The 27,721-nt window shown below is 40.4% G+C and overlaps 1 protein-coding gene across 1 annotated transcript in view; it reads right to left on the bottom strand.

The window, feature by feature from the left end:
• The window catches only part of lhfpl7 (LHFPL tetraspan subfamily member 7), a 131,811-nt gene extending 104,304 nt beyond the window's left edge, over positions 1-27,507 (bottom strand). The window contains exon 1 of the mRNA XM_008428042.3: positions 26,398-27,507. Within this exon, the coding sequence (XP_008426264.1) occupies positions 26,398-26,766 (369 nt within the window). The 5' untranslated portion in view covers positions 26,767-27,507. The remainder of the gene's footprint in view (positions 1-26,397) is intronic.
• Between the last annotated feature and the right edge of the window lie 214 nt (positions 27,508-27,721).

A 27,721-nucleotide genomic window follows, 5' to 3' on the forward strand; every position in this document is an offset into this window, starting at 1 on the left:
CTTCCATTTTTTAAATAGTTTTTACAGAATAATGACAATTTCCTAAAGTGAGAAGGTCAGGGCTTCACATAACCAACGACAACCACAGCATCTCTGATTGGTTCATCTCTGAGGTTCTGACCTAGTTAACAGCCAGTTCTGCAGTGCATTTTGTTTTGAGCTCAGCAACAATGTGATCAAGTATTAGTATGAATATCTGGGGATAATCTAGTGATTTTTTCATTTCTCGCTGTATACTAGACTACCACCGCCTCATAATCATCCTCCCCTTCAATTTCACTCCTTTGTCAGATCCTCCTTTTGCTTATATTAACGTTTTGGTCTGCCATCTGTTCCCAGCTTGGTTTTGGACTCTTTGTCAGTTTAATTCTTACAGTAGCTGGACCTCTGAATGTGTTTGATTTGGTTCCTACAGCACATAGAACCGGGTCCCGGGTCTTCCCAGTGGGAGATTTCCTGCTCTTGCGATATATTAAAGGTCCAAACGACTCCGATTGGCTTTTCTCTGACACCGCTGATGAATACTGGCAGTCCTCATTGTGTGCCTGGGGGTGAACCCAGACACCCTTCAGAGGAAACTCATTTAAACTTCACAGCCTCGTCTCTTCACGGTTTATAACCGAGAGTTAGGACACCAGAGTCACAGTTCGTAACCCTGCTAATTTATTTCCAATCCCATTAAGGGTTTAAACAATGTGCACTTAAAAACAATTACTATAAGTCTGACTTTTGTCAACTGGGAATTTCCTCTGGAGGAAGTACTTTCACTCCAGTGTTTTGTATGTAGTGTGTCAGGAAATCTATTTTTTTATTATTACTTTAACTCTCACAAAAAATTAAAGACAGCCATGAAGCAAGTGAAGTAACATCTCCTAAGATCAAACTGGGAAAGGAATGACAGTAAAGTGGAAAGAAATCCAAAAAGATTAATAGACAGAAACTAAACAAGTGTGTGAATGGAGCATCAAGGTAAATAAACTGACTAGAATTTTGTCGCTCCAACTGCAAAACAAGAGCAAATCTACGTATGCTTACTTTGATCCGAGATCTTGGCATTAATTTTTCACGACACTGAAGGAATCGAATTAACTGTGTTGGGATCATTTTGGCCTGGATTAGAGCCAAAAACATGGAGCAATCAGACACTGAATTACCGAGTTATGGATTAGATGCTGAGCGGCACACAGCCTAAACAATTTCAGGTGTGCTTCAGAGATTATTTCTTAATAAAAGAAAATGCTATTAATGATCTAGTTTGTCAATGTCAACTTTATTTCTGCATCATTTTAAAACAAACATGCTGCACCAAAGTGCACATCAAGAACAAAAACATTGTTTAATAGAAGTGATTACAAAATAAAGCTGACACTGAGAAAAGTCTAAACCAGTTCGACTGTCAGAACTGAGATTTATAACAGCTTGCAAAATTTCTTTATCTCAAATTTGGCTGCAGTTATTACACAGTGCTAAAAAGGTTTCACTCAAAATATGATGTTACAAGCGCAAACCTTGATGTATTTTATTGGGATTTCATGATAAACAAACATGAAGTACGATATCAACGTGAAGTAGAAAATAAACAATGGACGCTTCACAATTTGCTTTTTCTTTTACAAAAACACATCTAATAATAATAATAAATACAAGGGTTTCCCTCAGCATATCATAAGCCTGGCAGCCCTCCAGGCTTTACTTGTGCCACCACCAGGCTAGGCCTTGTTTGTTTATTTATTACAAGTCACAGATAAAGAAGTTTTAAAAATTGGACACTTTCATTAGGACGAAACAACTGAAATGCAAAATATATATATATTTTTAAATGCAATTTCTTTTGCATTTGTAATTTTTAAGACTTTATAGTTGGTGTTTGGGTATTGTTAATAATGTCTCCCAATAACACATAGTTACCTAGCGATATTTTCAAATTTCCGGTAAACTTTAAATATTTTTTAACACAAAAACACGCCGGGCCTTCGCTCTGCTACCGCCAGGCTTAGCAGGTTTTCTGGGGGAAACCCTGGATACACAAAACAATAGGCGCATAAAAATGAGAGAGCCAGACTGTGGATCAAATCAATGTTCTCTGAATGATTCAAAGTCCAAAATCCAACCGATAACCCTGTGCATGACTTGAAATTTTATGATCTACATCAAATCTTGACTGAGGCTGAACTGGGCAAAAGGATCTGACACACAATAGCATCTTAACGAATACACACCACCTTGTTTCAGTTCCTCAGATAAATCCAATGAATTACTTTGACATTTGTGGCCATAATGTGACAAATTGTGAAAAAGTTCTGTACTGTACCAATCCTTCACCCTGAAAATACTTCTCTTAATACAAAACGTCAGATTGCAGATGACTAACTTCTGCTAGAGAGACATTTCCGGACTGGAATGAGCTTTCTTCGGCTGCTACAAAAGTAGCTTACGGAAAGGGTGACGGCTCAAGAGGAGGCCGTTCTTCAACGAACCTCTAACACCCTAAAAAAAAAAACAAAAAAAAACTCTCAGAAGCTCGGCTTGCTTTTGCATTTATGCATGATCTGCACTACCGCTGTTCCCTAGTGCCAGATTCATAATTCATACACACTGTACTGTAGCAACTGGAATTGCTACCATATCTCCGTCCACCACTCTGCTTGCTTTCATCGGCGGGTCCGACCCGGTTCAAGTTGCTCTCGGATTACGGCAAATCCTCCGATCCCCCGAAAACAATGAGCGTCGTCGATGACGGCGGCGGCACGGCAAACAAATTAGCTTGTTTTGTTTCATAGTCAAAGAGGCAATCGTACTGCTAATGTTTTATCTCTGGATGAATAAATCAGGAACCGTCTTTTTCCACACAAATCAAGAGGGTAATAAACAGCCGGTTGCCAGGCCTGGATCACGGTTGCATCAGTTTATAATGTATCATCCTTGTGGCAGGAAGAGCATCTGCTGCATGTTAAGGAGTGTGGCGTCTGCCCTATAGGGGTGTTGGAAGAGAATGATGTAACACAGCAAAAAGCGACTTCTTCTTCTTGCCTGGTGACAGTTACAGAGCGAGACACTAATTAATCAAAGTGCAAAGCATGTTAAGTCTGAAGGTGAACCAACTTCAAATATTAAAGATTTGCAACTTGAGCTGAACTATTTATTAGGCTCCAACCTGTCCATTCAATTACTCAAAGACTTTTGATTTCAGTTTGAGAACGTGAGTTGTTGTTTTTTATACTTTAAAGGGATGGCACTTCTTAGAGCTCCCTGCTTACTTTTTTTTGTAATTAAAATTTTATTGATTTTCTGAATATTGTCTCACATAAAAGACAGAACAAAAAAAGGCTGGTGCACCCCCCTCCCCACCTCTCAATACACAGGGTACAGTCATATATTATATGAAGCTTCATCCAGATGCATTACTCAAAGCCGTAGTTCTTTTCAATGAGTCCCAAAAGCTATCCCATTCCATGTCCTTGTTCCCTTCCATGTTGTTGAGCATGGTTTCATAAGAAGCTGCATCAGTCATTGATTTAATTCACTCATTTAGCTCAGGACACTTTGTGGTCTTCCAATGTCTTAAGATGATCCTGCAGGCTGTCACCAGACTGACCACCACAACTGTAAAATCTCCTTTTGGGGTGTTCGGCATTTGAGATCTGTCTCCCAGTAACACAGTTCTGGAGTCTGAGGGATCTCTGAGCCAAGCCATGCACTCAGAGCCTCCAAGATTTTAATCCAACATGGTGAAACCAGAGAGCAGTCCCAAAAACAATGCAAATATGTGCCCACTTCTTTCTTACATTTCCAGCACATATTGTTTGACATTATTTTCATTCTATGTAACCTAGTAGGTGTATGATAATATCCATGTAGCGCCTTATACTGTATAAATTTACTTCTGGCCTCCTTCACATATTTACCACTCTCTGACAGTACACTCAACCATCTTTCTTTCGTATACTCTTTTCTCAAATCTTTCTGCCCTAGAAGTTTAATATTTGACGATTCACTACTCAGATTATAACTTAGCAACTTATAAAATTGAGAGGTAGTGTGTCGTTCCCGCGGCATCTTAATATAATTCAATATATCATTTTCTACAATTTTTTTAATTTTGGGGTAACACAATGTCTCATCTGTAGATATTTCCAAAAATTTGCTCTACCTTCCAAATTAAATGTGTGAGTAAGTTCATTGAAGGACATAAACTGCCCATCTTTGTACAAATCACCAATGGCGCATATGCCACGTGAATGCCACTGCCTCCAAAACACAGGAGTTTTACCAATACATATATCAGGATTATTCCAGAGACGCATATTTCTCTACCTGATGGGGAAGCTTTAACAGTTTGTGTACCTTTGACCAAACTTTACAAGAATGAACATAAACTGGGTTTGTTGTGTCGATTTTTTGAGATAATTTGTGTTTAGGGTCAAACGGCAAACAAATATCCCTTTCAATATGTAACCATTCCTGCCCATTCTCACCTTCCCAGTGTTTAACTAATTTTGCCATCTCAAATGACAAGTAATGGAGCTTAGGATCCGGAAGTCCTAGGCCGCCCTTTTCCTTGGGAGCATACCATTTTTCTAGTTTTTTTCTCGCTCTTTTACCTTCCCACAAGAAATGTTTAAATTTTCATACCTTTTAAAAATAGAGTGGAATTGTAATAGGAAGCATAATAAGCACATAATTAAACTGAGGGGCGGTAATCATTTTTATAATATTAATCTTACCCCATAGTGTGAGTTTTATCTTCTCCCACTTTTCAAAGTTTGTTTTAATTTTTGAAAGCACCGGATTGAAATTTAGTGAAGGTAACGCTTCCAACTCCCTGCTGAGTCTAATCCCAAGATACTTCACGCCTTCAGGTACCCATTTGAATTTAAAATCTTTGTGTGAATTACATTAAGAGGATAATGGCATGGCTTCAGATTTAGCCCAATTTATTGAGTACCCTGAAACCATTGAATACATCTGTATAGTGTCCATTAGGTGCAGCAAAGATGTAAGCAGATGTGTTATAAGTGATAAAATATCGTCCGCATATAAAAGCAGTTTGTGTTCTTGTTGTCCCCATTATTTCCCTTTGATGTCCTTATTTATCCTAATGCTCACTGCTAAAGTTTCAATAAACATAATGAATAACAATGGACTAAGAGAACAACCCTGACGGGTCCCACGTGATAAATTAAAAAAGGATGAGATAGTGCCATTAGTTATGACAGCAGCCTTTGGTTCCTTATACAATATTTTGACCCATTTAATAAAAAAAGGTCCAAATCCAAAATTTGAGAGCCGAAAAGAGAAAGCTCCATTCCACTTTATCAAACGCCTTCTCCGCATCTAAGGAGATGGCAACGACTGGCTCCTCCTTTGACTGACTCAGCCACATCAGGTGTAACAATTTTCTAATGTTATCAGAGGAGGAGCGGGTTTTCATAAAGCCTGTTTGATTCTGATGAACAATACTAGGAAGGACTTGTTGTAAGCGCACAGCCAGAACACCTTGGTTAATATTTTACAGTCCACATTTAATAAACTAATTGGCCTATAATTTGCCGGGTCTGTGCTATCCCCATCTTTTCTTGGAATCGGGGATATCAGCGCTTCATTAAAAGTAGGAGGCAGCTGTCCTCTCTCAAAAATCTCTTGATACACCTTTTGTAACACTGGAGCAAGAATACCTATATACTCCTTGTAGTATTCTGATGGAATACCATCACAACCAGGGGATTTCCCCATCTTCATCCCTGAGATTGCCTTCCTACTCTCCTCTTCTGTAATTGGTGCTTCCAACCACTCTACATGCTCCTGAGATAGCCTCGGTAGATTGAGTTTGGAGAGAAAAGCATCACTTTCTCTTTGGTTTGTCTCATTAAACACTGAAGATATATATAATGTTTCGTAATATTGCTTGAAGCCATTGTTTATGTCTTTTGCTGAGGTTACTAAAGTATCTCCTTGTTTAATGGCAAGGATTGTGTTCAAAAAATCCTCTTTTTTAACTTGTCTTGCTAATAATTTGCCCGTTTTCTCCCCTCCCTCATAGAATGAAGTTTTTAATCTAAATAGAGAATATTCCACTTTTTTGTTATAAATTCATTTAACTGAAACTTAAGCCCACAAATATCTCAATAAAGTAAATCATCATAACACCTAGCCAAATTGTTTTCTTTAAGTTTGATTTCTCTTTCCAATTTACGAATTGTACATAGACTCTCTTTTTACTTCCATGAAGTACATGCTATAAGTTTACCTCTCAGGAATGCCTTAGAGGCCTCCCATGCAGATTGAACATGCTCTGTACTGCCAATATTTATTTCAAAAAAGTATCTCAGGTCCTGCCCCAACTGTTCTTTAAAGAGTTTGTCCTGTAAAATAGAGACATTCATTCTCCATCTCGAACCTCTTATATTCCCCAGTCCTAATCTTATGCATAATTCCGTAGCTGCATGGTCAGTGAGTGCAATAGTTTTAATATCACAGCTCCGCACATCATTTACTATGAGTTTTGAAATCAAAAACAGATCGATCCTAGAATAGGATTTATGACAATGAGAATAAAATGTGTACTCTCTTTTAGAAGGATTAATTAACCTCCAAACATCTATTAGACCCACATCTTCCTTTAGCATATGAACTGCATCTCTTCCTTTAGAGCTAAGTGAACCTTTTGATGTGCTTTTATCAAGAATAGGATCCATAACTTCATTAAAATCCCCTGCTAATATTGTTTGTCCTTCCATATCCCCTAATATACTATTTATATTGTGGAAAAAGTTAGGGTCCTCCTTATTGGGTGCATATATGTTGCAGAGTATAACCGTTACCCCTTCCATCATTGCTTCAACGCAAGCTATTCTTCCCTCTGTATCTTTAGCTTGTCTTATCAATGAAAACTTAATATTTTTCTTAATAAGAATAATTACACCATTGCGAGCACTTGAGTGAGAGCTATGAAAAACATGTCCTACCCAACCCGTCTGAAACTTGGACTCTTCCCCCTCATTTAGGTGAGTTTCTTGGAGAAATATTATGTCGGCTTGATTTGTCTTTAAATAAGCCAATATTTTGCACCTTTTGGATGGATTTCCGCATCCATTAATATTCCAAGATGTGAATTTTATATACTTCCCAGTCATTACAGATTATAGATTGATACACGTTTTAAACATGTAACAAAACACTTTGAACAGATATATCTATGCCCCTGTCCCCTGATCCCCAATCTACTCTGAGTGCACCCAGCCAAAATGAAAGCAATTTACATGGACAATAAACATCCCCGTCATGTAAACGGATAGAAACATTTAAAAAAAGGAAGAAAAACAAAAAACAACTTAAAACCTACCCTATTGCTGCTGTCTATGGCAGCTGAAGAGAAAAAGACAGAATAACTAAGAGAAAAAACCTTATCAGGTCCTTATCAGACCTAAATAACTTGGTGATTAACAGGCTTTGAATCAAGTCCTCTAGAGAAGGATCTAAAACATGCAGGACAGAGGAATCTGAGGAGTTTTGTTAAAAAATAAAACATTGGTCTAAATTCAACCATTCATCTGTCTATCTAACTGTCAATCTGACCATTCATACATCATCCGTTCATCAGTCTGTCAGTGTATCAGTTCGTCTCTCTGTCCCTATAACAATTTGACTGTCCAACATTCACCAATCTCTCTGTTCATCCATAAATCCATCTATTTGTGTGTCATCCATCCTTCTACTCTTTCGACTCTTTGCCCATCATCTAGTTTATCTGTCCATCCGTCCACCTGTCCATTTGAATTTTCTCCATCCATCACCTGCCTTTTGATCAACGTTTATCAGCCCGTCCGTCCGTCCATCAAATTACATTATTAAAATATGTAGAAATCCCAGTAAGAAGCACTACATGGTAACAGTCTCTAAGGAGCGGTATTGTGTATTTTCCAGGCACATAGTTTGTTACTTTAAGTTAATCATAAAAATGCATTACATATGAAACGTTAAGGGAAATTTGACTTTGAAATTTTGACGCCTTAAAATCTTTCTGACGCATAGGTCCACCAGGTGTTTGCTAATTGCTGCTGGTAGTCTGGAGGAGCCAAGTGGGGAGTCCACTGGGAGCTGCAGCTCCGTGGACAGGCTGGTTGCCATGGGAGATTAAAGAATTTCTCAAACACGCATTAAAGAATCAAAGCAACACTCCAGGTATGTTATTGATGAGGGAATAAAATTATAACATGATGTAAAGCTAAAAAAAAAAAGACTGTTTTACATAACACTACCAATTTAAGATGAAACTTCTTGACTTTTTCAGATGTATAAACTAACGCGCATCCAAATGACTTTATTAAGCATCTGTTTGTTTTGCAAGTTCTCTGAGCAATGCCCTGCAGGGAGCAGCATTACTCGCATTTTCTCCTCATTTAGTTCCCTCTGTGGAGCTGCACATTAGTACAGTCTCTCTCTCTACGTATTGATGCAGAACAGGAAATTAACTTTTTATTAGGGAGCCGTTTCCTCCTTTGGAAACTGGTTTCAGTGTACAGCTAGACCAATACAGTTAGATTACAAGGAGGCAAATTTGCAGATGCTTCGTTTCAAAAGCCTTGCATTTATGAATCTTAATTTCAAGTTTTATGCCTCTACTTTTAGTCATGAACGAAGATTTAAAAATGTATAAATTGTGTTCATTCTTTTTTTTGATGGTTAAAAACTCTTCCTTGAGGAAGTAAATTGTTGTAGGTTGTCTGGGGCATGTTGAGAATAGATTATTTTGATGATAAGTAATGAAACCGAAGGTTGGGGCCCAAATTAAATACAATGTTTTTAATATTGGTTTACAACGCCAAGAGAAACACAAACCTAAATGTTTAAGTTACTTTTCTCTGTCAGAAAATATCCATATCAGCAAATGTTTTATTGTAGATCGCGGATGTCAAATTCATTTTCGTTTTGGGCCAAATCAAAATTATGAGTCCTCTTAAAGGTTGTGCCAGAATGTATTGATTAAACCTGTTCAAACTGTTAAAACATCAATGAATCCTTGAGTCTGAAAACTTTTTTTTTTTCCATGACTTTGCCTCTTTTTATTTCTAATCCCATAAAGGTTTCTTTAATTCTCCTGAGCTCAGTGTTACCTTAATAACTTCCATTTCTGAGCATGAAATGGCAGTTATTACTGAGGACACACTGCTACCTGAAAACACTTCACTAATTTCTTGTAGCCTTTTCCTTCCCTGTGGAAATCAATTATTTTAATTTTCGGAGGGCTAATCAGCTGCTTCGGAGGAGCTAATGGATGGTGATTGTTAGAATAAGAGGTGGAGAGAAGGTATATTAATAAAACTTTTTCAAATTTGCACAAATTAACCTTTGCTAACAATGATTATGATGAGGCTTAATGAGCGGATGAAGCTCTGAAAGGTCGTAAAAAGTTTTGTGAGTGCTGAAGTGTTCATTATGTCGGATGTTAAGTTTAGTTTATCCACCGTTTTGTTAGCTATTCACACCCATAAGATTGCAGTTTCACATAACTACGTTATAGAAACTGGCCACATGTGAACTGAAATAATTTTTGAAGGCTTCATAGAGTCTTTTGCAAAACAATTCACACTTTCTTCATTTTTGTAGATTTTTGTTACATTAAAATTCTAAATTTCAGTGTGTTTTACTGGAATTGTATCTAAAAGACTACACTAAAGTGCAGAAACGAGAGGAAAATTATATGACTTTCAAAGGTTTTTAGAAATGTCATGTTTATAAATATTCAACCCTTTTTAATAAGATACCCCTAAATAAAATTTATAGCAATCCATTTCAAAGTCACTTCTTTCTAAATAAAAGAATTAAACCTTTTTTAAAAAAAATTATTATTATTTACAGAAACAAGACTTGCCGATGAAATTACAATGATACGTGACTATGAGGCACGCCACACTTTTCAGATTTTTTGTTTTGTTTATTTAACTATCTGTCATTATCCTTCATTTCACATTACTTCAAGTTGGACTATCACACTAAATCAAATCAAGGGTTTTAGGTTGCAATATGACAAAAGGTTCAATTGATGTGAAGCCTTTCACAAATTTCTAAGTATAGAAGAAAAAAAAAATGGCCTCAGCAAGTTAAATATCCCGCCACAAAGGTCTTTGGAAATTAAAAAAAAAAAGAAAGCAAGCGCGTCATGTCCAAATCACAACTCGTCTTTAATTTCTTACTTTTTTTTTTTTTAAAGCGAGACATTACTAAGCAAAAAGAATGCAATATTTCCACTTACGCGGCACTAAACCAGTCTAAACCCACATGGGACTCTGGTTTCCGAGGCTGCACACCTCGCTCTGCGTTCGGCTCTGATGTTATGTTTGGGAACGTGGCTCGATCCCAGGAGCTTCACGTTGTCTGATGTTGCAGGAAGCCGATAGAAAAAGTGGAGCAGTAAAACTAAATCGAGACACAGCAGGGGGTTTGTGGGAGGGGGGAACAAAAAAACAAGACAGTGTCGTCGATTGTGTCAAACTCAAATCTTCTCCCGTTTTAAAAACTTTTCCGCTGTGCTGGATGTCGCCTTTTCAAAATAAGGATAGATCACTGGACTCTTTTTTTTTTTTTTCCTACTCGTCCCACCCTGAGCTATTTTTGCTGCGAGCCTTTTGTTTTGACTACTGATAAGGCGCAACAACTGCTCTCCACAGTGTGTATCGAGACAACTGAGCCATCATTTATGGTAAAAAATGGAGAAAGCCTCCCCTGTTAAATCAATACATAAAGCGCCCGCGGGATCCACAGCGGAGGCAGTGGAAGCGACAGGCCGTTTAACAAATGGACGGCGGGCCACTGACTCAGCACGAACCCCGGCGAAGGAGGCGGCGGCCCGTCTCCCCGCTTCTGCGATCCGTCAGATAGCACCTGTGAACCGCCGATCCGACGCTCTTAAATATCACCAAAGCAAAAAGCAATAATTCATGGGAGAGATAAACGATCCCAGCTCTGCTACAGCTGGGAATTCAGCCATTATTACAAAAAATAAAAAATAAAACATTTCTGCTCTGCTTTTAGAGTATAATCAGATCTCTGTCCACTGGTGGCTTTGAAGGTGCACATTAAAGCGCTTTACCTAGAGAATACCAAATAAGGGAGACATAAAGCGATCATACAGCGATCATACACTTCAAACACGTCCATCCTTCAAGGCTGATGAGATCATAAATCCTCCTCCTCCTCCTCAGCCAGACTGATTTTCTCTCCGCCTCACAGAGATGGGTGTAAAATGCAGATCAACGCGTTTTGACCCTCTTCTCCTCATCCTTGTCTCCGCCTCAGCCACCTGTTCCATCCATCATCTGGACAGCTACTCAGCTGCACTTGCAGTTTCCCTCCCATATGTGGCGCCGACCTCTGACCTCGCTCAACCCGCGTTCCCTTACTCCCTCTCTTTGTGCTACAATTGCATTAATATCAACAGGCTTATAAAGACACCCTGTCGCACCATATCTTCGCTTGGTATTAGTAGCCTAGGAATATATGTCCTCCAATATGCAATTGACACTTTATCGTAATTATTGCCACAGATATTTTAGACATGTAGAAATATTTCATCACACTAGCAGGTCTTACACAGTCAGTAGTGAATCAGTGTTGCAACTGCATCACAAATTTAACAGTAACGAGCCAATAATGATGCAACACGTCGCTACCTCCACCAGTAAACGTTCACTCACCTCAGCATGCTGGATGCTTGACACTGAAAGTGGAACTGACATCTTGACCTAATCAATTTGGATAATAATTAGCAGACCACTCTGGGTGCTAGTATTATATTCCAGACATTGAACTGATTCTTAAATATGAGAAAATAGTATTAGGAACTTGACAAGTACCTTGTCTAAACACAAATGTTTTCATTCAATGTATCTGTTTATTTTTTAAATTAAACGTTACTTTCAGAGAATTGCTGACGTGAACTACGATGCTGATTTTATTAGTCTTCATTTTTATATAAACATTCTACACATCAATAAATACTTTGTCAGTTATTTTAAGTGTCAGATAAAGTGTTATGTTGAAATCACAGTTCTTCCAATGCAATAGATAATGAACAGTTTTTTTATTCCAAACTCAATTAGTAGTTGTTTCACTTAAACATGACTTCCTAATTGACCTAAACAATAGTAATTAGTTCAGTAATCAAGCAGATCTGATGGAAAGTTAAACACATACTCATAAAAGCATGACATTGCTTAATTTATGCAAAATCAGACCCGATGCAATACTCATTTTTCACTACTGCAGCACACATGGCAAAAATAAGAAACGGTGTTAGAGCTGCTTTAATTTTTGTCCCAGTGTTTGCTTGTGTAAAAATACATTAAAGGAATATTACTGCTACAAACTGAGGCCCATTTAGGTATTTAATCTGTACTGGATGAACAGCAAATCCACCATTCTCAATGTTACAACCAAACATTTTCTAAAGCCCTTTAAATGGATTTCATTCTATCCAGTCAGCAGCCCCTCAAGATGAAAATTAACTTCCAGAGAACTAAAGGTTTTCTGAGTCAAGTGTAGAATATATTCTGCTCAGCTGCTGCGTTCAAGGACACCGAGATAGAAAATGAAAACCCATATGAGCTTCAGCATGCCGTTTGAATTCAAATTTAGATTACAGCTAACAGAGAAGAGCTATAATATATATATATATATATATATATATATATATATATATATATATATATATATATATATATATATATATATATATATATATATATAGATGGTAATGGCGAACCAACCGGACATTGTGGTGGTGGATAAAGAACAGAGGAAAGCCGTTGTGGTGGATGTAGCAATACCAAGTGACTACAACATCAGGAAAAAGGAGCATGAGAAATTGGAGAAGTACCAGGGCCTCAGGGAGGAACTGGAAAAGACCTGGAAGGTGAAGACCACAGTGGTGCCTGTGGTCATCGGGGCCCTCGGGGCAGTCACCCCCAAACTGGAGCAGTGGCTCAAACAGATCCCAGGAACAACATCAGACATCTCAGTCCAGAAATGTGCAGTTCTAGGCACAGCCAAGATACTGCGCAGAACCCTCAAGCTCCCAGGCCTCTGGTAGAGGACCCGAGCTCAGAGGATGAAACAGACCACCCGCGGAGGGTGAGAAGGGAATTTTTTAATTTTTTATATATATATATGGAAGTGAACACTTGGCATCATTGTAAATGATTGTTTATATTAATATTAGAGATGTGCCGATCAGGTTTTTTCCTGCCGATTCCGATCACCGATACCGATCACCAATACCGATCACATATTATTTTTTTTATCATAAGCACTACCGGTTACATTATGTGGAAAAAGGAACCATGAATTCACCTTAATTTAGACATAAACTTGTTTTTAATAACTTTTTCCGAGAAAAAAACTAAACAGGCATTGTGCAAATTGTACTGCTATCAGTAATACTATCTTTAACAGACTGAAAACATATGAAGGCTCTGAAGAGGCTAAATAATGCAAAGAGCCAAAATAAAACCCCTCAACATTGCCAAAAAATTAAGTATAAAACTTAAAATTCAAAGGCAAAAACGGGTTCCATTACAATAAACAATCCTGAGTTACTGAATGAAAACTTCCTGATAGCATGGCGGCTAGCTGATTACTGCTAGTTCTGAGTGGCTGTTTCTGACTGAGCGCAGTAATTATGCAGGACAGGGAGGAGATCGATTATTTTTTTAGAGATTATCTGTCTCATGTTAGGACAGCAAAAGTTTTAATACATATGTAATATTTATTTTTTAAGTTAGATGCTGCAACTTTAAGCAGAGGTTCGGTGTGAGAGTCACTACCAGGTGGAGCAGAAGCGGCGCTCCGTCTGTGAAATATTACTACCTGTAGCGCATAGCAGCAGTTCAACAGCGAGATCAGAACCAGCGTCTTACATCGCAGCTCGAAGACTTAAATAATTTTGCGGGTTATTTGTTTAGCTTTCTGACCGTCATGCTAATCTGGGTGAGTGTTTGTAGCTGTGCGCTGCTTTACCTGCTATCTGATCCTCCATATGTCTTTTTTACTGCAGTGAGCCTCGATGTAGCCAAACTCCATCAAGTATGGCATTGTTTTTATGCCATATTAGATTCGTTGTGTTGATGCATTTTGAAGTGCTTCACCCCACGTGCTTCAATTTTCCGCTGCAACACGCAAACTTCCCCATTCACTCAGAGCGTTATAGTTCAACATCGCTTAGGATTTGTTGCTGCACGTTTGCGCAGAGTGAAGGAAAGAGGAGACCAGCTGCACAGCCAGGCTGCGAAATAAGATGTAGGTGATCAGTTTGTGTGATCGACAGCAAGAGACCGTGATCGGCGATCTCCGATCATACACTTTTTCACAGAAATCGGACGATTATGATCGGTGGCCGATCGATCGGCACACCTCTAATTAATATACTGTATATATATATATATATATATATATATATATATATATATATTCCTGCAGGGTATCTGATTACTGATAAGGCATAGCTGTTTGGGGGAGAAGCCAGGCGTCCTAAACACCAGAGCAATAGAGGCTCAGATCTACCACACCAGACAAGACCCAAGGTGTAGGTTGTGCAAGGAGGCCCCTGAGACAGTCCAGCACATAACAGCAGGGTGAAAGATGCTGGCAGGGAAAGCATACATGGAACGACATAACCAAGCGGCGGGCATAGTGTACAGGAACATCTGTGCAGAATATGGACTGGAAGTCCCGAGATCAAAGTGGGGAACACCCCGAAAGGTTGTGGAGAATGACCGAGCTAAGATCCTGTGGGACTTCCAGATCCATACAGACAAAACGGTAATGGCGAACCAACTGGACATTGTGGTGGTGGAGGAAAGCCGCTGTGGTGGATGTAGCAATACCAAGTGATTACAACATCAGGAAAAAGGAGCACGAGAAACTGGAGAAATACCAGGGCCTCAGAGAGGAACTGGAAATAATGTCAACACACATCGGTTTTACTTGAATGTTCTCCTGTCATTCCCATCTTGAAGAATGGTAAGCAGAAATAGGCATCTGTGTCAGAAAGTTATGATTTTGTAGTGTAAAATTTCTCAACTTAAAAAACATCTTCAGCTACTTTTGTTTCATAAGAACTGTTGAGACTGGAGGTGTCGTTAAAAAAGTGACGGCTTTTTTTTTCTTCTACTGAATGCCGGCTTTTCCTACATTTTTCAGTTCGTTTTTAAGCTTTTTTTTTTAAAAAATGTCCAGGAAAGCACAACTGGAACTTGGTGGTATTGCTGTTCTTTTACGGCACAATTGATAAGAAAATCAGATTTAAACTCTTGATTCTCTCAACTACTTAACCGCTAAACATAGGCAGTGCCTTCAACAGAACACAAGCAGATCAGAAACAGATTAAATACATAACTCTTATCGGCGGCTGACAACGCTGTCTGCTCCGTTTGATAGAAAAGATAAATAACAGCTTGATGTATCTACACATCATTATGCACCCTACCTCTCAACCATTATCGTTTCTAAAACATATTGCGTTCTATTTGCATTCTATCACCATAAACGTAGCGGGAGTTTAGAATGAATTTTCGCTCAAAGCTCAGAGGGACCGCCTCACGAGTGCATAAAAATGACATTCACAAGGCAAATATGAACCCTCCGCTCATTCATGCTTTTTCTATACCCACACAACACCTACCATTATTTTGTCTCACACACACACACACACAGCAGCGGCGGTCTGAGAATAAACATGCTCTGTATGATAATAAGTTAGCAGCATATTTCATGCAAGACTTGCTGTCAGTGGACCAAACATCCATCTCTCTGTCTGGCTCCAACTTCTCCGCTTCTTCTTTTTGTTTTACAACTATTTATGTAACCTGGCGTAAGTCAAGGTGAACGAACAACACTACCGATAATTTATATGTGGTCCCCCGCCTCAGGCCTCCAGGTGGGTTTGCATCATAAAGCAGCAGCCAGGTGCGGCGAACTGGACACCGGACAAAACAGGTTGCTCCACAGGAAGCTTGTAAAACGCGACCTTTGACCCCTGCAGCCTCATCCTGCCTCTTTCAGCTCGAGGACGGCAGAACGTTTCAGGTGGAGCGTCTCCAATAGTGACTGGCTGAAAGGACCGGCAGTTTATTAATGGAATATGACAATAAAATGGATGATGGCTCCCTTTGTGTGAGTGTGTGTGTGTGTGTGTGTGTGTGTATGGGGGGGTTTAAGTGGATACTGAGTTGCTTTGGGATCAGCTGGGTGACAACGGAAAGAATGTCATCGAAATAACTCACCAGGTCTCTCTTTGTGTTTCTCTTTGCTCCCTGGCGTCGCTCGGCTGTCTCTCCCTGAACCCTTAATTACGGCATCAAAGCAGACACTGTTCATCACATCAATGTCTATCATCCTTTTATCTTCCCCACCCAGTAAAAGCAGAATGCATTTGCACTTTACTTTGTGAGCAATTTCACACAAAGGCTGCACGCCTCAAACCTTCCTCCAATTTTTCCACATTACAGCCAAATTCAATGTATTTTATTGGTACTTCATTAGTAGAAATCCTTGTAAACTTGTGTGTGAATTTGAATGGGAAGTAAAAATGATGCTTGCTTTTACTAAATGTTTTCTGACTGCATGTTTAATATTTTTAGTAGCCACTAAAAGCTTTTCTTCCAAGAAATGTCTATTTATCTTCAGCCATCTTCCCTTCAACCTGCCAGCTAGCTTGAAATTTCAGCAGGCACGTAGGAATTAAATTACAATTTAAAAGAAAAAAAATTATCAAAAAACCTTCCATGTTATGTAAACCTTCCAAAAACTACAATTTATAATGAAATTATAATTAAAACCACCTCCAAGTTTTGTTTTGAACATAGTGTCAGAGCTGATGTCATCTCTGTCTGGCCTTGTGGTTAGAAAGACAAGAATTATAATCGATGGACGAGATCTACATGCCCCTCCTTTTCGACTCCTCTGGGATTTGGGGTCATAGTTTTAGTATTTTTCCTAGGTTTTGAGATGCTAATCAACTGCACCTTGTTGCCATGGTTACTCATTATAACAAATGTTGGAAAGTAAAAAAGTAAGGAGAGAGACAAAAGTCTACAAAAAGAACAAGTTAGGAGAACACAACAGAGCTATCATTACATGCTATCATAACAACCAAAAATATATTTTAGAGGATATTTTTTGCTCACTACATACACAAGGATACAACTTGGATAAATTTCCACCCCAGCTGCCAATAGCACGGCAGCTAATGCTATGTAGTCATTTTCGCTGCAAGTTTGCGATGTTCAAAATGTTCTGCTTAATTAACTTCCGTCTCACTACTCAAGATATCTTGGACTCTCAACATGGTAGCCGAGTGTTTGCTTACTCTTGACAAGACTGTCAAAATATCTATTTTCAGGACTACAGAGCGCACCTCACTATAAGCCGCACCAACAATTTTTTTTTTTTTTTTTTAACTGAAAATGTGCCTATATAAACCGCTGGTATCTCCACCACTCTCAGTTTTCCACAAGGACGCAGCAGAGCGCCGATCCCTGGATTCGTTCATGCCGAGTTTACATGCAGCGGCTCTATTTCCCTCCTGTACTGCCAGCTACTTAAAAGCTCCATCATATGAGTTTGAAAACATTTCTCTGTCGTGCCTGCTGCTAACTTGTGCTTGTTCTCAATGAAAATCAGCGCTTTCTTCTTTGATTTCCAATGTTGACTTCTAATGATTCACTTCTTGCTAAAGCGCCCCCTGGTGGTTGAAGAAAAATCTACAGAAAAGCCGCACCGGGCTACAAGCCGCTTGGTAGGGAAAAAGTAGCGGCTTATAGTCAGAAAAATACGGTAATAAGAGTTGCTTTGCTTGAAGTAGTGAACAGATGAGCACAACAAAACAACTGAGAGCATCGAGCATACATTTCTATGTTCTGAATTTTAAAAAAAAGCTAAAATTTCAACATAATAGAATTGCTCAGGTTATCTATTTTTCTCTTGTAAAGACGGTCCAAATGTACATGAAAACCTTTTACTTCACCATTACGCACTGCCTTCCGTTAGTCTATCGCATAAAGCTGCAATAAAATGCATCAAAGGTTGAGGTTTCAATGCGACAAAAGTACAAGGGTGTGAATACCTTTTCAGATGCGTGTAAGAAAAAAAAAACCAAAAAAAAAACATGCTTTAGCAGAAAGCTTCTGTACAGAATGAGATTGTTGGGGGAGAAAGCAGTCAGACAGGTCAGCTTTGTGTCTCTCATGCAAGCCGGACAGCGGTGGCCTCCCTCTGTAGGGGCGTAGGGGAACATTAGACTCCATAACATCATTCATAACAGCTCGACACACTTCCACACAAATGGGTTTCACCACAGAGGATTCCCATTAGCATTACAGCAGAGGAGGTTTATGAGGTAAAGGAGGCGGAGAGACGCTTCGCTGCAGCAGGCGTGAGGAGCAAACTGGAGTCCGCAGAGATTTCAAAGCTTTCTGCTTGTTCACATGCTTGTCTGAAAGCATCCCAGGTTGCCCTTCGTCCCCGTGGTGTGTCTGCATGTGTGACATGTGCGGCATTAGATCGTGTGGCCCACCCCCTCCAGTGGGAGGCCAACTCGGAGAACAGGCCCTTCATTTTTCTCCGATGCAGCTCAGAGAGATAAAGGCCAGACCTTGTTCATCATCCTGTTATTAGGCAGCAAACGAGCTGGAGCGTCCGCTCTCTGAACCTGCAGTCTGCTTCAGCCAAAACAGTGTGAACAACATTAACAAAAGATCCAACTACAAAACAGAATTTAGATTACGTTTCGGTGGAAAAATGTATACAGCTGTGTAGATTTGGAAACTTATAGCAGCTTTAAAATGTCTTCAGAGAGCTTATGTAGAGGTAGAGGGGATGATTAGGACTTTCTTAAGAACAATTTGTAGAGCGATACAAACACATAACACCACAACTGCAGGAAATCATTTACATTACCAATTTAAGACCATTTTTAGAGCCGCCTGTAGGTCAGGGTTTGGGCGGGTGTAGTTAGTCCAAATGCTAGATCTGTACATCTTTGATTTGCTCATAAATATAGATGTTTTTATCCCACCTCAGATGTATTTAACTGCCTGCATTTAAAACCCATATATTTCTTTATTTCCAAACTATTAAGGCAAAAGATACCATTTCAGAGAAGTAGCATTGCTTTTTAACGCTTGAATCAGTACGCTTAGAGTTCCTGCCGATTTCACCAACTCGCATTTAAAACTTTAAGATCACTGTCCTCTGAGAGATGACACGCAAGATCTGTATCGCGACGGAAATGTACAAAAGAAAATTGCATATTTTATATGGTAGAGTATGATATTTTGCACAGAATGTATAAAGTTCGACATCTGAGGTTTGCTTATTGGCTGTTAGGACTTCTTCAAGCTATGCGTTTATATTCACATTTCGATTTTTATCTTCGCATTCTCAACCAACGATGCGGTGAAGCAAATGGCGTTTATTCTGTACCTAGACAGAAGCCCTACTGTGGTCAATTAGGTAAAATTAGCAACAGAGTTAGCAATACTCAACAAAACTGAAACCATGACTGAAAGGTCTATTCCAAAGAATCACTTCCTTTAGCACAACCATGCAGGTTGGACAAATTTTACCCTGTTGGTGGTGATACAGCTATGACCTGGTGCCTCATTGGCCCCTAGTGAATGTAGCACGTTAGCTTTAGCTTCTGTTAAATATCGTCATCATCATCATCAAATTTTATTTGTATAGCACATTTCACGGTGCTATACATTGCTTTACATAATTAAAGAAAAAAATTAAAACAGCATGTGACATTGAATACACAGTAAGAAAGAGAAAGAGATTTTTAAAAAATTAAAAAACGAGTAAAAAAGATAAAAACATACTTTTGTTACGAAATTTAAGCCGTCGGAATATAAGCCGTCAAATTTAAGCTGTCGTCGCCAGACTCCGCCGTCCGTTTAACACAGGTATTATCCAGGCACCGTCGCCTAACAGGACAAGGTCTCCAACCTTGCAGCACCAGGCTCCGTCCACCTGTCACGCAAATCTTTGCGCTAGGACTTCGCCGTCCTACACGGATTTTTGTGAATAAAAGAAATTAATAGATAGATAAAAAGTAAAGATAAAAACATTAAAAACATCAAAGACATCAAAACCCGCACTCTAATCCTAATTTAGCCATAAGCAACTCTAAACAGGTGGGTTTTAAGTTGAGATTTAAAGGCACCCAGTGTTTCAGTTGTTTTACAGTTTTCTGGAAGTTTGTTCCAAATCTGTGGTGCATAGAAACTGAATGCTGCTTCTCCTCGTCTGGTTCTGGTTCTGGGGATGCAGAGCAGACCAGAACCAGAAGATCTGAGGGGTCTAGACGGTTGGTACAGTAATAACAGATCTTTAATGAATTGTGGTGCTAAACCGTTCAATGATTTATAAACTATCAACAGTATTTTAAAGTCTATTCTCTGAGCTACAAGGAGCCAGTGTAGGGACTTTAAAACTGGTGTTATGTGCTCTATCTTCCTGGTTTTAGTGAGAACCCGAGCAGCAGCGTTCTGGATCAGCTGCAGCTGTTTGATTGATTTATTAGTCAGACCTGTGAAGACGCTGTTGCAGTAATCAATGTGGCTAAAGATAAACGCCTGGATGAGCTTCTCTAGATCGTGCTGAGACATAAGTCCTCTAATCCTAGAGATGTTCTTCAGGTGATAGAAGGCCGACTTTGTGACTGTCTTAATGTGGCTCTGAAGGTTCAGGTCAGAGTCCATCACTACTCCCAGGTTTCGGCCTGATCGCTGGTTTTCAGTCGTAATAACTGAAGCTGTGCATTGATTGTGGTTCGCTCCTCTTTAGGTCCAAAGATAATAACTTCAGTTTTGTTTCTGTTCAGCTGGAGAAAGTTTTGGCACATTCACACATTGATCTGTTCTAAGCATCTATTCAGTGATTGGATGGGTTCAGAGTCACCTGGTGACATCGTGATGTAGAGCTGTGTATCATCCACGTTGTTATGGTAGCTAATCCTATGTCCTGTTATAACCTGAGCCAGTGGGAGCATATAAATATTGAAAAGAAGGAGTCCTAGGATTGAACATTGGGGTACCCCACATGTGACCTTTGACCTCTCTGATGAGAAGTTTCCAATTGAAATCATGGTGCGCTTCTCACATCCACAAAGCATTTTAGGACTATGAAACATTTCCATTACCTTGAAGACAACAAAAATATTCACAAGTACAGTTTAAAAAATGACTGGAAAATCTTGTAGATGCATTTAAAGTAGATAATTATACGAGCCACGTCTGCACCTTCATCCAACTGTCTGCATCCAGCCAGCAGTAACACAAATAACACATACCATGTAGCATTTCCATTTAATCCAAAACAAAGTCATTAAAGATGGTAAATAAAAGTTGCGTAATAAAACCAGACGAATGCAGCTCCGTCCAAACATTTCTTACAGCGTAATCCTCTCTACATATTGATTTAATAAATCAGGCCAAACACAAAGACTGTGCTGCTGCCAAACAGAGGATTCAGAAGTGAATTTCATTAAATGAGTTATCTGCCTACTTAAAAGTAGTTCTGGCTCACTGAGTGATGAAATGAGCATCTAGCATGGTTTATGCACCAGTAAGTGTTCTTCATAGGTAGCTGGCAATTAGGCGCGGCGAAACATCTCCAGTAACGTCTACAATTCATCTTCCTGGCAGACAACACGGGCCGCCGGTTCTGCCTCGCGCGGTGAAGGATTTCAGAGGAAGCAAGATAACGTTTTCCTCCACGGCCCAAGAGCTCGGCTTTTTGACGTGCTGCGGGGTTTTTTTTCTTCTCGGACAGGCAAAAGACGGGGTTGGACTCGAACACGTCCCAGGGGGCGCTGTTGGAGCCAGGCCACCACTCGTCACCGCAACAAGCCGACCCTTAGACACACACACATTTACGGCTCGAGTTGGGAGTGTGGGCTGGCAGCTGCAGAGGCCAAACTAATCCAGCTTCGTGAAGCAGCCGGAGGCGCGTAAGCTGTTAACGGGTTAAGGTGAAAACGTCTGCTGGCAGGTTCACTCGTTCGTTCTCCGCCACGCTGCACCCAGCACCAGGTCGCAGCAGCACAGCACACCTCCTCCAGGTGACACGCCCCACCTGCCAGCTGCCCTGGCAGCGCGCACACTTCAAGCAAACACCCACGTCTTCAAGGCCACGTATAAATATAACACAGTATCCACTGGAATACTTACAGTTACAGGACATCAAACAGCGCAGAGGAAACTAAAAAGAGGCTAATTATGTTCAGCTTCTTTAGACGTTTTGGTTTAAAAGAAATCAGGGTTTTGTTGTGGCAAATTTCCAATCTTCAGGCTGTGTAAAGCATAGCATTGCCGATTTTGGAGATTCTGATTCACCATCACTAAAAGTGCTAAAAGAAATTTCTCCTGTTTTACACGAGAGATTTCCAGCTCACTTAAAAGTATAAACCACATATTTTAGAGTTAAACAACAAGACATGAAATGACTTCTAAAAGCCCTGCAGCATCGGTGACCTTCTGTTGTAGGTAATCTATAAAGATATTTCATAAAAATCACCTTTTGTTATTGTTTTTATAACATGTCTCATTTGGCTTTGAAGAACCACAGGAGGGCAGACAAGGAAGGCTGCAGACACCTGATACAGATGGGTAAGTGTGGCTCGGCGAGTGTGCAGCTGTGTGCTGCTCTGTGAGATCTCCACAACCCGCTGCTTTAAACTTCTCCACAACTTTCTGGAAAACAACAATGTGAACGTGTCACGTTTCACGGGAGACAGTAGGTCCCTGCCAGCCCGTCTCTGCCCTTCTGCCCTGCACTCCACAACGCCAGCGGCACAGAAACCCAGCAGAGCTTTCCAAAGAAAGAAAAAAAAAAGAAGCTTTTGACAGCATGGAACAACAACAGAAAGAAAGCAGAGCACAAGTAGGCCAGCCTCCCAGGGAGCCTCAGTCCTCCATCCGCCGTCCTGGCCCGACTTTTCAGACTGTCCTCATAAAGACAACAGCCATCAAACTGACAGCTGTCAGCACAAACACGAGCAGAACCCAGTAGTTGGTGTTTCTGTGCAACGAGCTGTCTAGCCTTTTTTTTTTTTTTTGCGCTTCGGACCACGGTTTGTTGACAAGTTGGAAACAGAAAGCCTGGACAAACCCATCATCGAGGAGTGGTGGAGTAATAAAGTGTTTCTGATGAAAACTTAATGGCCCCTTCACCTTTATTGATGGCGGTGGGATCGGGATCCCGCGCCGTAATAGCGCGAGTCGCTCCGTGCAGGAAAGCAGCTCCATCAACCTCACGCTCGCAAACACACTGAGCAGAGGGAAGCTCGTAACAGGGAGGGGCACGGATCAACACACCGAACACTGGATGAATAATTAAATCACCCTCGATTTTAGCCAAACGGGCTCGAAGCGGCGTGTTACGCTGAACTAAATTCAAGCATGGCTGGTAGTTAGGATGAGTCAGAAGATGAAAATCCCCGAGAGGTAACAGGTAGATGGATTCTAAATGAGTTGGGAGAAAGGTTAAGAGTAAACATCCCTGCATGCTTAATTGAAAATCAACTAACACATTTTTTAAAGGCTTGGTTATGGTAAAAAAAAAAAAAGATCAAATTTGGTTTTCTGAAGCTGGAAGCTTCTTGTCTATAAGGTCAGGACAGATTCAATGTGCAATATTAGATCTCAACAGTTCATAAACATTCTGCAAAGTTGCAATGTTGAACCAAAATCATGCTACTTTTGGATGAAAAAAAATATCAAAGTGTCATCTGCAAACAGTCAAACCCATAGCAATTCTAAAGCACGGCGGTGTGGTGGTAATGACATGGGATCCCAGGACCACAAAGTCAAAGAAATGACCGTAAACTTTTGAAATGCGATTTTTGTGAGTTTGTTGGAAGTTCTCAAGGCAGATTTCAGATTTTATTTTATTTTCTTATATACAAAAGTCCCAGGCTGGAATCTTTGCATAGTGTTTCCAGTACGCCTGTAAACCTGACGCACAAGCAACGTCCACAAACATAAACGGATGAAAAAACTAAATTTTCTTGCAGCTACAGGGAGTTTTTGCTTCAAAAGACAAGGTGATGGTGATATATATATATATAGTTTTAGAATAAAATACAATTAATTCATTATAGACCGTGTAATTAATTTATTAGTCCCACCACTAATAACATTTTTTCAGTGTTCTCCGGCTAAATTTAGTAGAGAATATTGACGCTTTGCCCCTCCCAGAATTCTTACTGTATATTCCTGTTCTCCTACTTACAGAGAAGAGCAATGCAGCAATTTATTGTTTTGCTATGGTATAAAATACAGTTGTGATTATGCTCCACGTGTAACATGAAAGCACATTTGTGCTTGAAATCTTTGCTTTAATACTGAAACCGTGTTACTTTCACTGGAGCTCATCGCACTGTGAGAATCTGACCGAAGCTCGTCTTGTTCTCAGCTAAGTTAAGACGAAGTGCTGAAGCAGTGGGAGCATCTAATATTGCTGACCTCGTTCCTCACTCAGACTTTCCTTTAAGAAGAAACCGAGGAATTAAATTCGTCCATTTGTACCCCAACATGTTTGAACTACAATTGCACAAACAGAACTTATTAATAATTCCCTTTCAAATGCTAATTTGCCTTCATACATAAATCATAGCTCCAGAGCTGGTGGGTGTGCTCGGCACAGGGGAGAGAGAGATGGAGTAAAAACAGCCTCAAGTAACAAATGACATTATCCTGAAACTTGCCTCCGAAATGCAAGCCCGCTGTCAGGGCTCATGTGTTTCACACTCTACCCAACGCGTGCATTTCCAACATATTTCCAACGCAGACGTATTTCAACTAAACAAGATCAGGTGCTGATGTTCATCCCCGGCCGTCCTGTCTGTGAGGACGCTAGCTGACGTGTGATAAAGCCGCACAGCTGCTTACATCCGCTTGGACACTCTTTACCGGGATTTGCGGGAGAGGAAATTTGAAATCCTTGCTGGTGGGAGAGCGCTGAATCAGAGAGCCGCCTGCCAACTTGTTGCCTGCATCCCAGCTTTGATGCGTGTGTCTGAGGCGTGCTGTGCCGGAGACCCGCTTCCTAGTCAATGCATTATCTGACTGAAAGGAAAAATCTGAGTGTGTTTTTCTTTACAAAACACTTTGGAGGAGAAGCACACAGAGATGCTTGGTTTAGACTGGCACACGTGGAAAATTTGGATAACAATAACTTCCCCTTAAAGATGTGCAAAAAAGCCCTAAAGAATTGATTCAATTAACTGATTTAAATTCATTCATATGCTTTTTTTTCTTTTTTAGCGTAATCACATAAAAAATAATTTAGTTTAGAAAGCCTCCATGTAAAAAAAATTATATATTTTTTACCTATAGGACAGCACTCCTGGCAGCATTCAGTTTCTGTGCTCTGCTAATCTGGAACAAACTTCCAGAAAACTGCAAAGATGCTGAAAAACAGAGTTCCTTTAAATGAAGGCTAAAAACCCACCTGCTTAGAGGTGCCTTTGATTTGAAGTAATTGGAACATTGATCAATATATTTGATGTAAATTTGCTTGATGATTTTGCTTCTTTCATAACTGGTTACTTCGTTGTTTTTATGGCATAAAGCACTTTGAACTTGTTGCTAGGATACTATGCAAGCAAACTTGAATGGACACTTTCCCTCAAATAGTTTGTTGGGGTGGAGCAAACATGGAGAGTCATCTTTGGCCATACCTCTTTATACCAGCGCCGTAACAGGTTTCCTGGACTTCGCAGCACCACAGAACCTCCACGTATTCGTTCTCGACTTCCCACCAGATCCACCACGTCTGCTGCTAAAACCCTCTGTCCTATTTCAATCTGACCAAGATGTTCCAATTAACATCTCTGTCAAGTGCGGCAACCTGCATGTGTTTTTATGTTTGTGATGGTAGGACAACCAGAGGTCCTCTCCTAGCAGCAGCTTCAAACTTATTGCACGTCAGGCGAGGAGCCGTCTTCTCGAAACCTTTATCTGACTTTTGAAATGTAACATGGCCCTCTCACTCAGTTGAATGGCATGCTTTCTTGTCTTTCCCATTTTTGAACAGAGGCTAACATCTAAATCATGTTGTTCTGCTACATGGTTCAGCGTGATTTTATGTTGATGTAATTTTTTATTTTTTTTTTGGTAGAAAAAGGAGTTAAGACTTTTCAAACATGTTCACCAGGAGATTCAATAAATATTAATAAACTGATAAAAATCAGGACTTTGAGTTGTTGTCGTTTCCCCTCTTGATCAGAAGGTATAGCTGGGATTGGACAGAATCCTATATACAGCTACTGCGCACCTGTCCATGGACGCATGCAGCCGCGCCTCCAACCACATGTCAGGGTGTGTAATGCCTTGTTACCTGCCAGGAGCTGGAGGGGATCTCTGCAAATTTGCCCAGTCCCCCGAAGGTGTAGCACCGGTACATGTGATCCAGAGACTCGGAGCAGTGCCACAGCAAGCCGAAGCTCACCGAGTCTTTGGCGCCGTGGTGATGATGATGCTGCTGCTGGTGGCCGCTCCTCAGCTGCTCCTTAACAATCCAGGCGGGGGATATGAAGCTGAAGCTGCAGACGGCCACCAGGGCGGAGGACAGGAGCACCCAGAAGCAGCCCACACAACTGAACATGGTGGCGGCGGCGGCTTGGGACAGAGAACCCGAGGACAGACCCAGACCGATCCCGAACCCGGCTTCGTCTTCTTTCTTCTCCCGGCCCAGGAGCCAATGCATTTGGAGCTCGCCGCCTTTCAGGAGCGAGACTTCAACTTGTCCTCCTCCCTCTGTCCAGCAGCACTACATGAGCAACAAGCAGGGATGCGGTCAGTGGAGGTGGGCATCAGCGGCTGCAGCTCCGCGAGTTCCCAGGACATCTGGTCTGTAAAAAAAAACAAAAACAAAAAAAAACCCACTGAGGAAAGAAAAAAAAAAAAGCTGGTGGAAGCTGAAGATGCAGGAAAAGTCAGGTGTTCCGCTCGCTCGGGCTGCCACAAGGTGAAATGTGACACTCTAAATGTTTGCACAGGCAAAAAAAACAACAAAAAAACTGGAAGCGGGGGAGTGGAGGTGGAGGAGCGGCGAAAACACCTGAAGACACAGGTGGACTCTTCCCCCGTCTACCCGCGGGATGCTGCCTCTGCCTCAGGACCGACAGCGCCTTACTTTGCTCGCACTACTCGCCTCAGTCGAGTCTCAACAACGCTAAGTTGGCGTTTGGTAAAGGAGAAGCTTCCGCCTGGGACCTTCAAAGTAAAATCTAATAGCTAAAGTGGCGCGAGCTCCAGGAAATCCAGCTTTAAAGCTACATGCTAGGTCTTTCCGTAAAATCACTTGCTTATCTCAAATAAAACAACGAGTCATGGTCGTTGTACTTGTTTAGTTGTAAATTAATCAGGATAAAATCTTTACTTTCGAAAACCAACTAGAATACACAAGCCTCTTGTGACATCACGCGAGGCATAAAGCAGCTCGTTAGTGGTTTTCTTCCTCTTCATTAGCATATTTGTAAAAGTTTCTCCCTCAAAGGTGTTTTCTTAAATACTGCATGGTTGTAGCCGAACGGTTCCACGTTTTAGAGTTCACACTGCATGACTTCCAGGAAAATGTGGCAAAATTAAACACACAAAAGTTGCTTCTTAGCTTGAATACCCACATTTCATTGTATAAAAAAAATAAAATAAAAAAATCT

The sequence above is a fragment of the Poecilia reticulata genome, chromosome 14 (genome assembly GCF_904066995.2).
Source record: "Poecilia reticulata chromosome 14, P_reticulata-male-v2, whole genome shotgun sequence".
Classification (NCBI taxonomy): domain Eukaryota; kingdom Metazoa; phylum Chordata; class Actinopteri; order Cyprinodontiformes; family Poeciliidae; genus Poecilia; species Poecilia reticulata.